Below are 17,558 nucleotides of genomic sequence, written 5' to 3'. Positions count from 1 at the left end.
CGATTCTCTCTGGCCAATCCGTGATCAGCAGAGTTTATACGTCACGTTTTGGTAATGGTATGGTTCACTTGGAACCTCAACCGAGGTGGTACTAAAAAAAAGTACCAGGTACCAGGTGCTGTACCCAGTGGAAAACCCCTCAAAAGTGAACCGTACTGAACCGTACCATGCCGTACCATGTAGTGGAAAAGTGCCACTACAGAACTCATCAGGAACCTCCATTGTCTACCACATCCAGACGCTTGTTCAGAAACAAAGCCAATGCAAGTAACCGTTTCCAACTAGTTAGATGCATGTCTAAGTTTGGGCTCTATGAACTTTTCCACGACATTCTAATTTATTGAGATGCACCTGTATGTGTTTTACTTAGTCTTGTTGTATGTTAGCTGTAGTTTCGTTTATTAAATCCCTTATATTCACAATTGACTGCCTCTGTGTGCTGCTCACAATTCAGAGTCACTGAATGATGATCTTGCTACATGGTAAGTTAATGCTAGTACTGTATGAAGTAGGAAGCATCTGCATTTTTTGGTCTCTTGTTTCTCATTTTCCTCTTGACAATACCCCATAGATTCTCTATGCTATACAAGCTATACTTGCAAATAATATAATATTAATGAAAAAAGGCAACTTAAGTGTAGAGAGTAGACTTTCATGGCTGTTTCTTAGACTTTTCTAAAAGTACACTTTTAGAAAAATGTGTACTGTGTAATAATATCAAATTAAAAGTTTCACTGTAGAGTACATTTATTTTAATATATTGAGTAATACTAAAGCACATGTAAAGCAATATCATTTTAGCTCTAGTATTATTTCATATTACATTTAAAGTTCACATAGTTTACTATGTTTACTACCTCATTAAAAATTGTAATTACAAATATATTTAAAAACATGACATTAAAGTATATTTTAGTTTATCATAAATGCTTGTCAGCATATTGGAATGGAAGTAATTATGAAATTACACATAAAGATGTACTTAAGTCCTATGTAACTGCGTCAAAAAAGCACACTTCAGCTAATTGCATTTAATATAAATCCAAATTATAATACAATTTAATTTAAATGCCGTTAACGTACAATTAAGTGTCCAAAAACATTCTTATTATAAAGTACATTCTTTATTCACATTGTTTCTACAAGTATTGGCAGTGACATAATCTAGAAACAATGTGAATTAACACCACAACAGCTTAAGTAGCAGATTTTGCAAAACACAAAATTTATGTCACTGCCAATACTTTTGGCCACGGCTGTAGTAATTCATACTAATAGTAGATAGTATAATCATAAATGTTTACAGTGATAAATCATTGTCATAGCAAAATGACAACAACAAGAATCAGCCATCAAAAGCTTGATCTGGCCATCTGAGCTTACATCCCAGAAGCTTCCTGCAGTAAGAGCGAGTTTAAAGAGTGCTATTCACTCAAGTTAAGCTTTAATGCTCTGCTGAGTGCATATGGAATCTCCCGCGTTCAGCCCTGAGGAGAAGTGTGTGTGTGTGTGTGTGTTTTAGCTGTGTGTGGGCAGCTGCAGCCGCAGGCAGTGCATCTGTTTGGTCCAGTAAGAAGGATCTGTGTCTCACTGTATATGGGATTATGTGATAGATTCTCTGTGACGGTTTCGTGGGTGTGGAAGAGGGAAAAAAAGAGAAAAAAATAAACAAAATAATGTCCTCTTTAGAAATGCGAGACAGCTGTGGGTAATCTCCATTTGCTAATGTCTATCAATCTTTTTCAATCTCCTTTATGAACGGTCGCATCCATATTTATCAGTTAGTCACCCTGCAGAGCCCTTATTTGTTTACCAGTGGTGTAGTTGTAGTTGTGTGAAATTAAAATGGGAGCTTTTTGGCATTTAGTCCATGTTTGTTGGCTTTTGGGTCATTTATATGCTAATGCACTTCTACAAGTTAATAAAATTAGCTTTTAATAGATAGACGCATTCGAAATGTACAATCTCCTTCCTTAATTGCAAAGGAAGAGGCTGGAATTTAAAGTAGTTTTATTGCGCTTGTCCTAAACAGCCAGGCCTAACTGCCTTTTGAATAAATGGAAAGCACAGTTGATATATTCTAGGGGAAAAAGGCTGCACTTAAACCATAAGTGTAGGCTCTAAGGGTCCTGTTGGTGGACAGGTTCAGAAGTGCATCTGAAAGAGCTAGAGGTGGAGGTAGCCCAGGCAGATGTGTACAGTCTATGGTTGGGGTTTGGCAGAGACTAGGATACTGGGATACCAGCATACCAATGTTAGAAACCATAGTCCACTGTTTTTCAATATATCTCTCTGGGGCACCAGGACTGAATATGAATCTATAATGAATCTCTGCATTAGACAAAACACTTGATTCAATTGACCTTTTGCAAAGAGCTTAATTGACAGGTGATCTGACCAATCATAACGCTGAATTCGCCATCTTGCCCGACAAACAAATCAGACAGGAGAGCAGATTGACTTCGGTAAACTTGAAAAATTGTGTGCATTGACATCTTTCCACGGTTGAAATAAAATACGTTATGATGTTCATTCATGTTTATTTCGTGCTTTAAGTAAATATGAAAAGACATTGGTTCACGTGTGCCACTTTAAATGAGGCAATACAGCGATCTGTCACGAAACATTAAAGAGACACAAATGGAATTTATTGTTTGAATTTCTTTAAAAAAAAAGACAAAATTTGAAAGCTGAGATTCACACCAGAAGTAACATGCTGTGTCTTGTCTGTCGGCGTGTTGTCAGTTTCCATAGCAACAGTAACTAAGGAGGGCAGGTTTTTGCGAACGGTCAATTGGGTTTATTAGTTAAATGAGACACCTAAAATGTTCAGCACCTCAGGGGACCCTCAAAGAACACACAAAGTGTATTTATATGTGCAAAAAACACTGATAATGATTAAAACTAGCTCATTATAATGCCATTGTCGCACAGCATCATTAATTCCTCTTGCATTGCCTTTGCATTGCAATATAAATGTTGTAGTGCAAGTTTAATTATTCTGTTTCCAAAATTGGTAAATACAAATAGAGGAATACACTAAATAAGTTGATAAAGCACTGATTTACATAAAAAAATTGCTGGGGTAATGGATAATTTTGATTGGGTTTTTCTTAAATCGTTTTCCTTACCCCAATATAAGATAAGATATAATATATATTCATTCAAATCACGGGGTAGTATAGAAATTGATAATGTATTTTGTCATGGCGGATTAGATTTGCTATGCATGCTGGTGCTGCACAAGAAGGCATAAATAAGATCCTTTGTAGCAAATCTAGACATGTGGTGCTGGGGGAGGTGGAGGATTGCACAAGAACTCTAAAAGGGTGCAGCAGGAAAACTTGCAAAGACTGAACCAGACTATATGAATGTTGACCAAGAAAGCTTATTCGGTGTAGATAAATCTGCAGATTGGACCTGATATGTTGACAGGGCAAAAATCTGGGCAAAAGACACGTAGTTTATTCTATCCTGAAACGACTTTGTCAAGATTGTCAATGTAACACTCTCACTGATAAATAAAACACACAAAAACATGCTGTTTGAGAACAAATTGTTTGAATATAAAAACCAAGCAACTACATTTAGTTACTTAACAGTAAAATTTAAAAAGAAGTGTCCTCACCAGTGGGAATTCGTGAGACACGTGGCCATCGGGTGGCAGTTTTGCACCAAATCCCAGTGCAGGGAACAGCTTATCACTGTCATAGTCCTGAATAATCTCCCCCACGGCTCTGAGGGCCAGTGCATACGCATTCAGATGATACGGGCTCATGTAGTGTAGAGAGGTAGGCTGAGAAGGGTTGCCTGCCATAAATAAAGCAGAAAATGCATAAATAAAAAAAAGCATTTAAATATGAATGGAAATATTTCTTCATATTTCTTTATATTTTTTTTTCATATTTCTGTGACGAAATAAGATTTCATGCTGTATAGGTAACAATTCTAATGAAACGGTTTCATTTGTGTAACATGTACCCATGATGAACTACTGACATTATTTGATCATTTGATGACTTTGTTAAACCCAGTTATGCTGTGCAAAAATAATGATCAGTCTATGCATTATCTTTAAAAGAGTATTTTGACCACATTAAATTGGCTCTTTTTAGCTGAATAGCTCAATCCTGATATGGAGAAATAATCAATGTTTTTTTTTTTTTCAATTAATTTTAAACTATATATATATATATATATATATATATATATGATTTAATTTTTGCAGCTATTTAAAAATACTTTCAATCATTTTTTTGTGGGGGTAGGAACTTTTTAAGTTTTAATTGAGTACAATTTTTTTTTACATAGTATGTGTACTTTAAGTACAATTTCTCAGTACTTTTTACACCTTGGTTAGTTACAATAAATAACTATTAGTAAATTTACATGAACACAAAAAAAGCCATTATCATAAAATGTAAATGATGCTTTTTCTTTTGAAGAGCAATGTTTCAGTGATGTAAGCTCACCGTTTGATGCAGTAAAATCAATGGCCACTGTGAAATTAATTTGAGTGCTGCAAGTGAACAGAGCAAAAACAATTATTTGAGCACATGTGAGTCAGCTTATGAACATAAAATATACAATGTTTATTAAAGTATAAAAAAAGCTCTTCATTCAAATCCCCAGTGAGCTGACTGTGTGAAACTGTGTCTCAGCTCAATTTAATCTGTGGACAAAAAATGAAGAAGTTATTCCCTCAGAGCAGCTCTGCGTTTGTCTAATATTCTCTCTGCAGCTTCCTGGTTTTTCTGTCTGTTCAACAGAATGCATATATTTAGAGAGATTCACTAACTGTCTGTAAGAATGTTCCACAGTAGTCTTTTTGCAGATACTTCCAATTATTCATCAGATATTTCCAGTGTTTGCTGGACTGTTTGAAGGCCAGGTCATATGCCTGGGGTCTTTGTGTCTCTCAGAATAGAGTGCTCTATTTATAGCTCTGTTTATTACGACATCATAATGCAGTGCGCTGTCTGTGAATATGTGAATACGTGGCGAGGAGGAGAGGGGAAGGAAGAGGGAATTATTCATGGATGGTGAGGCACAGCAATGTGTTTCCAGTCTCAATAGATGAGCTCAAGTATGTTTGTATGCATGGAAAACCCGGATGACGTCACAGTTTATGTGAGATACTGAATTCTGGAGTTTACAAAATGATGCATCTATTTCCAGCATGATAACTAGATGTCATGGTTTTACAGTAATAGAAACTCTTTCACTGAAGTAACGTGACAGCATTGCCTACTAGTATTTAAAACATTTATTACCGAGAATACCGTAGGCAGCCATCTAGACCACCACCCCACCCACTGCCTAGCAACCACATAGCAATGGCCTAGCGTCCACCCAAAACACCCTAGCAACTGCTATGCAACCACCTAGCAACCACAGAAAGCATCCTAGCAACTGCCTAGCAACACCTTAGAAACTTAGCAACCACCCAGAAAAACGCCTAGTGCCACAGCAAGCACCACTCACATATTCTTCTTCTTTCTGTTGGTCACTTGTTATGTTGTGTTAAAGTTCTGAAATTAGGGGTCACTCTTGGGAGCCCAAACACCTCTGACATTCAGAAAAGGCCAATGCAATTGGCAAGTGAAATTTGCATGCATGGCCACTCCCTGGACATCCGGGTATATAAGGAGCCTGCATGCTTCACTCAATAAGCTTTGTTCTTTGCAGCTGATGCAGTGTCATTTGAAAGGAGAAGTCTCCTCTCACCGTTGAATTCTACGACACAATCAGCAGACTCTCCTCACCTCAAAATACAGACATGGAGGATTGTGTATATGGCAATATGCATTCTATTTGTGTCCTACTAGGTCTGTTGTATGTCTCCCTCAGATGGTCACAATCGCTGTCCACAGCTTTTGAGTCGGACTCATACTGAAACAGCTTTCGTGGATGGTTCTTGCTCTGCTTGTGAGATCATGACCATGGCCACATTGCACTCACAGCTCTCATTCTTTCTCAAAAGACTGAGAGTCACCTCAGATGTTTCCTGTCCTAGTCCTTCTAGTCTCAGGTACAAGGCCTTGACAATGTGCTCTGAGTGTGAGTCTGGGGATGCAAGGTGAATCCCCATGGACCTCCCCTTCCTCCCCTCACACGTCTCTTCCATATGGGTTTGAGAGCAATGTGAGCTCAATTTCTCATTCAGAGCATCGGAGAGTGGGCTTGAGCAATCTGATGCTGATGACTCGGCTGACCTCTTGTCTTTGGGCAGCTTTTTGCCAAGAGCATTGGGCTTGAAGTGGAATATTCCAACCTGCCCTAAGTGCTTAAGGCTTGATAATTGGTTCTTGGTGTCTGAGCATGACACATAGCCGTCCTGTCTGACTCCCATCCAGGGCATGTAAGTTTACTTCTTCTCTCGTGGCGAATGCTTACACTGCCTCTGGACAAGCTGCATCAACAACATTGTCGAGGAATTTGCTCAACAGTTCTCGGCTGTGAAAAAGCAGACGGAGGTTATTAAAAACATTATGTCTCGGAGCGGGTCAAGGCCCACCCCTGAAGCAGCAGCCCCTGCCTGCTTGTCGCTGAGGGTGGCCCCCTGTGAAGGCTGCACAGGCCCTGCCAAAAACCCGGGTGCACAATGGCTTTCTCGTGGGAAGGAGACACTGCCAGCTCATCCACAGGCTACTAAGAACCCACTAAAGGCTTAGAAGCAGTCTTGAGATGGGAAACCGAGAGAAGGAGTCTGGACACTTGGTTGGCCCATCATGCTGGCTTCTCAGACAGGCATATCAGTACAAGGTCCTCCCTTTCAGGTTATCCCTGTCTCCTCGTGTCTTCTGGAAAGTCGCAGAGGCTGCCCTTGTCCCACTGAGGGAAGCAGGCATTTGCATCCCTGAAGACTGGCTAATATTAGCTGACTCACTAGAGTTGTTGTGTGCACACAGGGACATGGTGGTCTTGGAGCACCTAGCCAAATTGCGAGAGGGTCAACTTGGAGAAGAGTATACTCTCCCCTGTGCAGAGCATCTCTGCTCTCATTGTGGAGTTGGACTCAGTCACCATGATGGCACATCTCTTACAAGACTCTTCTCAGTCAGTGCTGAACTGCTTGTATAAGTTCAAATACAAGACAGTGGTTCCTCTCAAATATTTCCAAAAGCTCACGGGGCATCGGGCATCCTTGGTCGCTGTAACGTCAGTTGGGTTGAAGTGTATGAGGCCGCTTCAGCACTGGCATCATGATCGAATCAGTAGATGGGCATGGTGCCACAGCTCAAAACAAGTTCCCATCATGCCTGTGTGCCATCATACATTTAGCCCTTGGATGGACAGCACATGTAGAAATGTTTGCTATCACCAGCGGTGACAGACACAACAACTTAGGCTAGAGCCTCCTCTGCTAGGCAGATAAATGCCCTGAAGTGGCACCTCTTCATTGCTTTGTGCTCTAGGGAAGATCCAAGGAAATGTGGTATTGGATCAGTGCTTTCTTTCCTCCAAGAGGGCCTGGACAGGCACCTGTCTCCATTCACCTAAAAAGTGTTTGTAGCTGCAATAGAAGCAAATGACGACACTGTGGATGGCAAATCAGTAGGAAAGCACAATGTCATTTTTAGATTCCTCAGAAGTGCAAGGAGATTAAATCCTCCAAGAGCGAATCTCATCCCTTCTTGGGATCTCTCGGTGATCTTACAGGCCCTGCAAGGAGATCCGTTTGAGCCTCTAAAGTCAGTTGAGCTTAGTGTCCTTTCTATAAAGATGGCCTTCTTGACTGTGCTCACCTCTGTCAAGAAGGTGAGGTATCATCCAGCCCACTCCGTTAATGAAATGTGCCTGTAGTTCGGGCCGGCAGACTCCCACATAGTCCTTAGACCGTGGCCCGGCTATGTGCTGAAGGTTCCCACTACCCTGTTCAGGGATCAAATGGTAACCTGGCAAGCACTCCCTCCAGATGAGGCAGACCCAGCCTTGTCTTTGTTGTGCCCAGTGCATGCTTATTCACATATATCTTGATTGCACAGAGTTTAAGGCAATCTGAACAGTTCTTTGTCAGGCATATCAAGTCTGAGGTATTGGGAGTGAGGGTGCACTCAACCAGGTGTGTCACTGCCTCTTTGGCCTTAGTGAAAATTGCCTCATTAGCAGACATATGTAGAGCTGCAGGCTGGGCTACACCCAGATTTTATGATCTACACATGGCACCAGTTTCATCTACAGTTCTGCATACCAAAAATGAATCTAGATGACTGGTAGGGTGTAGAGCTTGCATTCAGTGCCTTTTCGTTCTATGAGGTGGTAATGGATGCTGTTCAGGTCCAGTTTTTAGTTTACCTTGAGTGGTGAACACTGGACTGCTGTTCTCCATCATTAGATGCATAGCATTCACAACAGCACACAGGCTCCTTATATACCCAGATGTCTGAGTGTGGCCAGGTGTGCAAATTTCACTCACCAATTTCAATGCCCTTTTCTGAATACGTCAGAGGTTTCGGGCTCCCAAGAGCAACCCCTCAATGTATCTGTTCCCTCCATAGGGGAACAAGGATTATGTTAGTAGTAGAGATGTCGTTGCATACTGTTAGACACACACACACACACACAACTATACATTTTAATTAGGAATAAATATACATTTTCACTGTCAGTTATGGGTATTATTATATTTATAGATTTCATCTGGTATAAAACTATGGTATGTAATTATGTAATAATTACATTTATCAATATCATTGTTCAGAAGGATTGCAAAAGTGCACACACACACAAATACTGACCCTCCTTTGATGTAGTCCAGGAACGTAACCTCGACATCAATGAAGCAGGACAGGAGAGTGACCTGTCAACATGAAAGTTTGGTAACACTTCCAATGTAGAGTCCTAAAGGGCATCATCACACTTTCAATAAGCAATGCATACTTTAATCATAAATGTCATATCAATATTCATGCTCAGGGTGATGATGTAACGGCATCAGAGTCACGGCATCAGGGCTGACCAATGATGAGCTACATCAAAATATATGAATATTTATATGCACAGCTTATGAAGGCATTGTGCATTGCTTATGAAGATATAATGTAGGACCTTCTATAAGAAGTCTTACCAATAAGGATGTTTGTTTGTTAGAACAAACATGTATTGTTTTCTTTTGGTCTTCTTTGGAACTTTTTTTTTTCATTAATTAAACTGGAGGATCTAGTTAAAAATTCACTCACGGTTCCTGAGTTTAGATATTTCTTCTTCTTTTTCTTTTTCTTGGGGTTCAGCACCTGCAGAAATATAGCAATGTCAGACACAGGATGTTGCTGAAATGTTGCTTAATCTAAGTTTATTAATTTTTTTTTTTTACGTTTTGTTTGTCATTTCATTCTATTTCTTTTCTTTTCTTGCTCTAACTATATTTTGCCATGATAGGTGAACATGGTGAATACACTAAGAATGTGTGAATTTTGTGTCAAGAAATTCAAACACAGTGAAGAAGATATTGATTGTGTCAAAAAACTAGATCATCAGAAGCTCTTGGTGGAGACATTTGACTGCATCTCCTAGACCTCTCGCTGTTATCTAAGGTTCTTGTGCTGCAGCCGGTTTTGATAAGTGTTCTTGTCCCTTATGGGTTTGATTTATGCTTCAGTGATGTGGAGGTCATACAAAAGATGAAAAAAGATGAGATTTCACAGGGATGGGGGACAAAATGTCACAGAAAGGCCAGAAACATAATTTACACAAGACCGTAAACGCAGACACAGTTCCCAAAAGAGTTATTGTATATGAGCTACATTTAATATAATATTAAATAAGATAAGTAAATATTCATGTAGCAAGACATTTAGCTTAAACCTAATTAGGGAAACCCTTTTTTTTTGCTTCATTGAACTGTTTGACAAATCAGATTTTCCAGTGCTACATATAAAATAATAAGTAGCTTCAATACTGTTCCTCAGGCCTCAACAACACACTCATGAAGTAATGTCAATATCTGCAATAAAAGCTTTTTTAAAAGCTAACATTTATGATATTTTAGGCAGACGTGTGTGAAAAATACATGAGGAAAATGAGAGTGGCTCACCTCCCACACAGTAAACTGAGAGTGGCCTTTAGAGAGCTCCCTGTAGCTGGTGCTGAACTCGCCGATGTAGTCATGACTGAAAACACACACACACAGTCTCATGCCTTATCTTGATGCATCTTATCTTCAGTATTACAGAATGATTGTTTATTTCTTACCCTCCATCTCTGTCCCAGTCATACACCTCGATTTTTATTGCTCTGCAAAAAAAGAAAAGAAAGTTTAGTTATTGAAAGCATGTAGTATTATTTAGGTTAGTCAATTTTGATGTTAAGTCAATTCCTTTAAAGATTAAGTAAATGTCTAAAGATTTTAAAGGGGTCATCGGATGCAAAATTCACTTTTACATGTTGTTTGAACATGCGTGTGTTGGCAGTGTGTGTACACATATAATGATAAAAATCCACCCAGTGTTTTTTTTGTTTTTTTTAAATCCCCAATAATAATGATCACTTTTTCAGATCAGGCTGTTTTATCACAGACCTGCCCTGAGTGAGCTGTCAACAGTCTGCCATTGTTTCAACACTGATTGTCTCCTAGAATGTCACCTAAGCGATTAAGTTGTTTTATTGTTGAATTTAATAATGAACATAGCAGTCGTCATTTACTCCCGATATCTGAGCCGCTGAAGACGCAGTGGATTACGTTTAATTTTGAAGGGAATGATCCCCCGATCGACCTGAATGTGTTTATGTTCGCACTAATCATTCGTGATCCAGCTACACCTACAGAAGAAGTGAGCATAAGGATTTTGTATGAATCTTTGCAAATCACCTTTCCTAATAATGTGATAGTTAGCAAGTTCCGCGGCTAAAGTAAACAGTCTCATGAGAACGGCTCGTCACCCCACGGCAGAGAGGGGCGGGGTGAGTAGAGCTCATTAGCATTTAAAGGGACATGCACCGAAATGGGTCGCTGTGAACAGAGCTGTTTTTGACAGAGTAAAAAGGATGTTGTTTTACACTACCATTGAGAAATTTTAACCAAAGTATGCTATAGACTTTTCATTAAGACCCTAAAGAATCATATCAACTTGTGGAAAATGGGCATCCGATGACCCCTTTAAACATTCTATCAGACAAAGAATGTCTTTAAGTGTTGATGAATGACGCCACCTCAAGCTGAATTAATATATTTTGTATGTGTGTGTGTGTGTGTGTGTGTGTGTGTGTGTGCTTTCAGATTGGAAACAGGGTTGACAATTTTACAATTAAATTAGACATTTTAAGCTTTGTGGTCAAGGTAACGGCACTACAAATTATTTATTATTAGCAGAAACTAGGGCTGCCCTCGACTAAGTGTTTTTCTGGTCGACTAGTAGTCGTTAATTTTAAGCATTAGTCGACTAATCGCACGTTTATTAATAAACCATTTAAATCATTATAATGAGCCTTTAATTGCCTACATAGCCTAATAAGCGCTCAAGCACACACATAAAGCTTGCCACAGCACACCGGCAGAAGTAATGATTATGAATGTGTCAGGGAAAAACAGTAAGGAGGCTGCATTAACATTTTAATAATTCACTGATAAAATCTTTGTTTCGGTTTAAGAGATGAATCGGCGACACTGACTCATCATCTCCGCAGTACTGCTGCGCCTGTTTGCATGTTTCATACGGATTAAATAATCGGAGAGTATTTGTTTTCCATTTGAATTGGTTCATTTGAAAGTAGACATTTTAATGTCTGTAAAGCAAAGATACACGGAGTTTTGCACTCAAGTTCACAGAGTTGGCAGAAAGTGCATCATGTTTGCTTTCATTATTTTACAAAAGCGCATTTTGTTGTTATTGTGAGTGCACACAAACAAACGTAGAATCTTTACAGATTTGAAAGATGTATTACTCTTATCTGTATGACCAAAAATTACTTTACTTAAAAATTACTATTACTATTAGTAATTTAACAGAAACTATTACTATTACTATTACAAAAAATTACTATTTCTTAAAAAAATAGTATTTTAAGAGCAAGTGAGCGCACCGGCGCCTCCATCTGTCCTGCAGTGAGTGTTACTGTTTAACTTCCACACTACTAGTGCACATTTCTCTTGGTTAACATTAGATTGAGCGGCCATGTAAAGTTGCTAATACTTACATATTTCAGATGATAAGCCATGTTTGTGGTCGATGAATGACAGGCGAGCATTTGGATGTCCTGCCCGATGTACTGTATTACCATAGACCAGCCGTTAACGATCTGCGTGACTTCGCCAATGTGGATTTTTTTTTCTGCGACTAATAAAATTTTGGTCGACCAAGCCTCTTCTGGTCGACTAACGATTAGTTGACTATTAGGGGGAAGCCCTAGCAGAAACTTTATTTTTCTATTATGAATTGTTTATTAAAAATCTTTGTAACAGGGTTGACATTTTAAAATAATTGCCAACTGGCAAACATAAAAACAATACCGTAAAGTAATTAAAAAGATGCTGAATTCATCTGAAATAAAGTCATTCTGACTGTTTTTTCAGTAGAGTAATTTATTATTTTAATAAGAGGTAGTTATAATTGTAACAGGATTGACACATAAACATATACACTACTGCTCTAAAGTTTGAGGTCAGCAAGATTTTTTAAAATCATTTGTTAGTTTTTTTTAATCATCTTAGTGCAACAAAGCAAATGATCTAACAAATTCAGAAATTGGTGAGAAATCAGTATTTAAAAATGCGTATATTTAAAAAAATGCTGTTCTTTTTCATTTTAGAATGAAATTAGCATATTAGAATGATTTCCGAAAGATCATGTGACACTGAAGACTGGAGTAATGATGCTGAAAATTCAGCTTCGCAACACAGGAATAAAGTACATTTTTAAATATATTAAAATAGAAAATAGTTCATTTAAATTGTAATAATATTTTACAGTATTACTGATTTTAGTGTATTTTTGCTTAAATAAATTCTTTCAAATTCTTAGTTTCTTTCAAAAACTAATTATACTAAACATAAACTAAAATTTAATGCTAATACACTTCTCACTCCCACCATGTCAGTATCCTGTTCAGTGTCTTTGAAGCTCAGAGGTCTAATATTTGACCCACCTGTCATAGTCCCCATTACACAGTGCTCTGACTGGGATCTTGAAGGCCTGCCATACAGGGTCCAACGTGTTTTTCACCACCTCTGTCTTATGACAGATGGTAAATCTAGGAAGCAAGACACGTCAAAGAGGAGGAACCACAACATGGGAGGTGAGAATCAGTCAGTGTGAAAGGGGTCTTAAATAGGTCACATCACACATGCATCATTTACTGCGAGTCAAAGAGTGTCATAGAATACCAAGACCAGGCTCGAAGACAAGATATTAAATGAGACATCCAATTTCAATCTCAAACATGACCATATTATTAGACTTAAAACATCAAATGTAACTTTTAAAATATAAGTACTGATGTAAATAAAAAGAAATTGCACATCTCTTATTCTATAGTCTGTATTTTATGAACTGTGTTCAATAGGAAAACAGGAAGAAAAATAAAAACTTACGTTCCATCTTCATTGCTACGATAAAAGACCAGGAAAGGGTCTGACTTTCCAAAGAAATCTTTCTTGTCCAGTTTGTTGCCACAAAACTGCATCAATACTGACTCCTGATTAAAAAAGAACACATAAGCACAGATTGTATGATGATGTGCAGTAAAAAATTACGAAGAGAAAAGAGGAGAACAGAAGAGACAAAAAGAGATAAGAAGACAAGTAGAGCATGTCACACATGAAAAGATGAAATGAGTAAATAAAATAAACTAAAGAAGAAGAAATATGGAAGGGAGAAATTAAATGAAACAGGAAGAGACTAGATTAAATAAGAGATGAGACAAGGAAGAAGAAAAAAGAAGAGTCACTAATAGACAAGAATAAACAGACCAAAAAAAGACTTGATGAGAAGAAGTGAGATGAAGAGAGGATGTGAAGAGAATAAATGAGACAAGAAGAGACAAGACAAAACATTAGATGAGAAGAAACAAGACAGGAAGAGAAGACATTAGACAACACCAAACATAAACAAAATAAATGAGACAAGAAGAAAAGTAAACTTAAAAAAGAAGACGAGGTAAAAGAATGACTTGATATGAGAAGAAATGAGGCAGGAAAAGAAGACATGATACAATGCAAGACAAGAAGAGACAAGATGAGACAAAAAAGACTAGAAGAGAAGAAATGAGACAGGAAGAGAAGACATGATGTGAATTGAGACAAGAAATTAAACAAGAAAAGATTAGATTAAATAAGAGATGAGACCAGGCAAGAAGAAAAAAGAAGAGACACTAATAGACTTGAATAAACAGACCAAAAAAAAAGACTTGATGAGAAGATATGAGACATGAAGAGAGGACATGAGACAAGTGTAGATGTAAAGAGAATAAATGAGACAAGATTAGAAAAGACAAACAAAAAAAGAAAAGACAAAAACATTAAATGAGAAGAAACAAGACGGGAAAAGAGGACATGAGACGAGACATGAAGGGAAGAGAATAAATGAGACTAGAGGAGACAAGACAAATGAGACCAAAAAAGAGGACAAGAAAGAAATACTAGATGAGAAGAAACAAGACAGGAAGAGAAGACATGAGACAAGACATGACGAGAATAAATGAGACAAGAAGATGAGACAGTTAAACATGATGATGAATTAAACGAGACAGGAACACTATACATGAGACAACACAAAACGTGAAGAGAATAAATGAGACAAGAAGAGACAAAACAAATGAGAAAAGAAAAAATAATAGATCATACAACAAGAGACAAAACAACATTACACATGGAGATGAGAGAAGAGGGGAGAAGAGATGAGATAAAAAAGAGACAAGAAGAGGTAAGATGAGACCAGGAGAGAAGAGAAAATACAAGAAGCGATGAGATGATAAGTCAAAGTACCCTGCAATTTCCAAGTTCTTCAGCTTTCACAATAATAGTTCCACAGTTCTTCCCAGGAATGCCTCTAAAGTCAGAAGGAACATTGTGTGTTACTAAAGAAGCCGAGACAATATTGTTCTTGACAACTAGCACTTCAGGAACACACAACAGAACAATTCTAGAAAGGACATCCTTGACACTTAACCTTACCCTACTCCAGGAGGACTGATCCCGTTTAAGTGAACTAAACAACAGAACTCTGCTTTGGAGGAAAGTGCTTGTTAAAAGAGTAATTAGTACATATGCTGACCATGTTAAGCAAATGCATATGTTCAGCCCGTGCTGTGTGAATGAGTGAACATTAATAAGTGATTGTCCCCTTTCAACAGTTATGAATGCATGTATCTGTGCTGCATAAATAAATGAGTGTTTGTAGAAGCAGACAGGCGAATGCATGAGTGTTTGCTGTGCTCTTATATAAGACTACACTCAAGAAGCCCAAGCCGGAATTGAATGTAAATTGTATGGACCCAACACTTCAGCATCCTGCACAAGTGCCTGACAAAGATGAACGATGAAAGATTTTGAATATGATTTGATGAGAGAACAAACTTCTGCCTTACTTATGCGCTGCCTTGAGTGCTTGTTTCAATTCCACTAAGTAGTTGTGGGTTATGTTATAGAGGTTAGAGAAGCAGATCCCTGCTAACTGAAGACAAGTCTTTAATCTGCTCTGGATCTACACATGTCCTCTGAGGCACTCTCCTAAATTAACCTGAAATGTTCAGGTGTCTACCAGGAATTACTTACAATAAAAAATAAAGAGAGAGAGAGAGAGAGAGAGAGAGAGAGAGAGTCAGTGTAGCTCAAAGCTACAAGCTAATCATATTTAAAAGCAGTTCAAACTTCAATCAAGCTACTCTTTTAATTAACCTGATATCACATGTGTGGCATCAAGACATTAAGATAGCAAATATTCTAATATTATATAACTTTTATATATGTCTAAGTTTGTTAACTTGTATAAGCACTGAAAATTGTAAATGCACAACTATCAAAAGGTTCTACTTCGTTCCTCCTGGAACTGTTACTTATTTAGGAATGTTACTTATTTACCTATAGTCCAGGTGATATGTGAAAATGTTCATGTTTTCATAAAAGCATGAAACTTGGTACATTGTATAGTTTGCGGCCCTAAACATTTTCAGAAATGGAGCCATCGCAAAAACACCTCGTGGTTGTCATGGCGACCATTTTACTTTCCGCCATAACCAAATTATGTATTTTGTGGCATAGCTCTTGAACCAAACATGATAATACAGGAAAGGTGATGTCTACCCCTATGTTTTGATGGTCAAGGATTACAATGATACCATATACAAAAACAAACTGTTCAGGTGAAGAGTTAATGGTGAAATCAGCAATGTGAGAAGGAAATCATAGTATCTAAGCATCAAAGTATCACAGCATTTACAAAAGTCCATATTATGGTTATTAATTTTTTCTTTCTTTGATAACTAATATTTTATTCAATAATACATTAAAATATTGTTTTCAAGAATACTATCATATATTTCAGAGATATAAAAAAAATATCTCAGGTAAGTGTATTTTTCCTTGCCTCTCAGGCAGTCAGGTAGGTGGTAGTGTGTTTCCAATACATTCTTGTTCTCTCTCAACAACGCTCTAACATCACATGCAGATGGCATCGCAATCAGGTGAACAGTTAACTTAATTTGCAATCACTCTCTGGGGCCAGGGTTGTCTATTATGTTGTTTATGAGGTAGAAGCCAGAGTCCTGCATGCGGGCAGGTACATGCAGGTGAATTGCTAATATTTGATGTAACGGGTGGAATAATATTTATGTGTAGGGTGTGATGTGGGTGCGGGCCGGACGGTGACAAGCACGGGTGGGTTGCGGGTCCAATAACCAATACTATTTCGACTCTGTCCAGTACACGCTATTAAAGGAAGCGCTCTTTGCTTGCTTTCTGTATTTAATCTATTCACAATTTGAATAAAAGTTTTAATAAATTAGTTTTGTCTACCTCATGTAGGATATTTAATGCAGGTGCGGTTCGGGTCCCAGTTTTTATGTCAAATGGGTTGGGTATGGGATTAAATTAGCGTTGCTGTCAGATAACGTGTCCTGCCACTGATTGACAGCTGTAGTGATTATATTAAAGGGAGCGCTCTTTGATTACTTTCTGTATTTAATCTATTCAGGATTTGAATAAAAGTTTTAATAAATGAGTTTTGTCGACCTCATGTAGGAGATTTAATGCAGGTGCGGTTCGGGTCCTAGTTTTTATGTCAAATGGGTCGGGTATGGGATTAAATTAGTGTTGCTGTCAGATAATGTGTCGGGTGTTCTGTTAGTTACTGCGATTGTGGGAAGATCATTTCACCAGCCAGGAAAGGTGAACGAAAATGCCTCTCTGTGATGTTACCACAAGGTATTGCTTACTTACAGATCTCAGGCTTCTTGAGGGGATGTAGATTCGTAAGAGTGAGGAGCAAGTAGGAGGGTGCTGAGCCTGTGGCTGTTCTGTACGCAAACATCAATGTCTTGAACTTGATGCGAGCTGCAACCGGTAGCCAGTGCAGGGGGATAAAAAGAGGTGTGAAGTGGGCCCTTTTGGGCTCGTGGAAGAGTAG

The 17,558-nt window shown here is 38.1% G+C and overlaps 1 protein-coding gene across 1 annotated transcript in view; it reads right to left on the bottom strand.

The window, feature by feature from the left end:
• LOC107679956 (copine-8-like) overlaps positions 1 to 17,558 on the bottom strand; it is a 60,343-nt gene that overhangs the window by 14,459 nt on the left and 28,326 nt on the right. Inside the window, exons 7-15 of the mRNA XM_016475686.1 lie at positions 14,921 to 14,984; positions 13,529 to 13,632; positions 13,084 to 13,188; positions 10,195 to 10,236; positions 10,037 to 10,112; positions 9,183 to 9,236; positions 8,742 to 8,803; positions 4,473 to 4,519; positions 3,629 to 3,810 (exon numbers count right to left, since the gene is read on the bottom strand). Of these exons, the coding sequence (XP_016331172.1) occupies positions 3,629 to 3,810; positions 4,473 to 4,519; positions 8,742 to 8,803; positions 9,183 to 9,236; positions 10,037 to 10,112; positions 10,195 to 10,236; positions 13,084 to 13,188; positions 13,529 to 13,632; positions 14,921 to 14,984 (736 nt within the window). The remainder of the gene's footprint in view (positions 1 to 3,628; positions 3,811 to 4,472; positions 4,520 to 8,741; positions 8,804 to 9,182; positions 9,237 to 10,036; positions 10,113 to 10,194; positions 10,237 to 13,083; positions 13,189 to 13,528; positions 13,633 to 14,920; positions 14,985 to 17,558) is intronic.

This window comes from Sinocyclocheilus anshuiensis, unplaced genomic scaffold, assembly GCF_001515605.1.
Source record: "Sinocyclocheilus anshuiensis isolate Anshui unplaced genomic scaffold, SAMN03320099.WGS_v1.1 scaffold528, whole genome shotgun sequence".
NCBI lineage: Eukaryota > Metazoa > Chordata > Actinopteri > Cypriniformes > Cyprinidae > Sinocyclocheilus > Sinocyclocheilus anshuiensis.
Note: the sequence above shows the minus strand (reverse complement) of the source record. Positions and strands in the feature narration are given on the sequence as shown.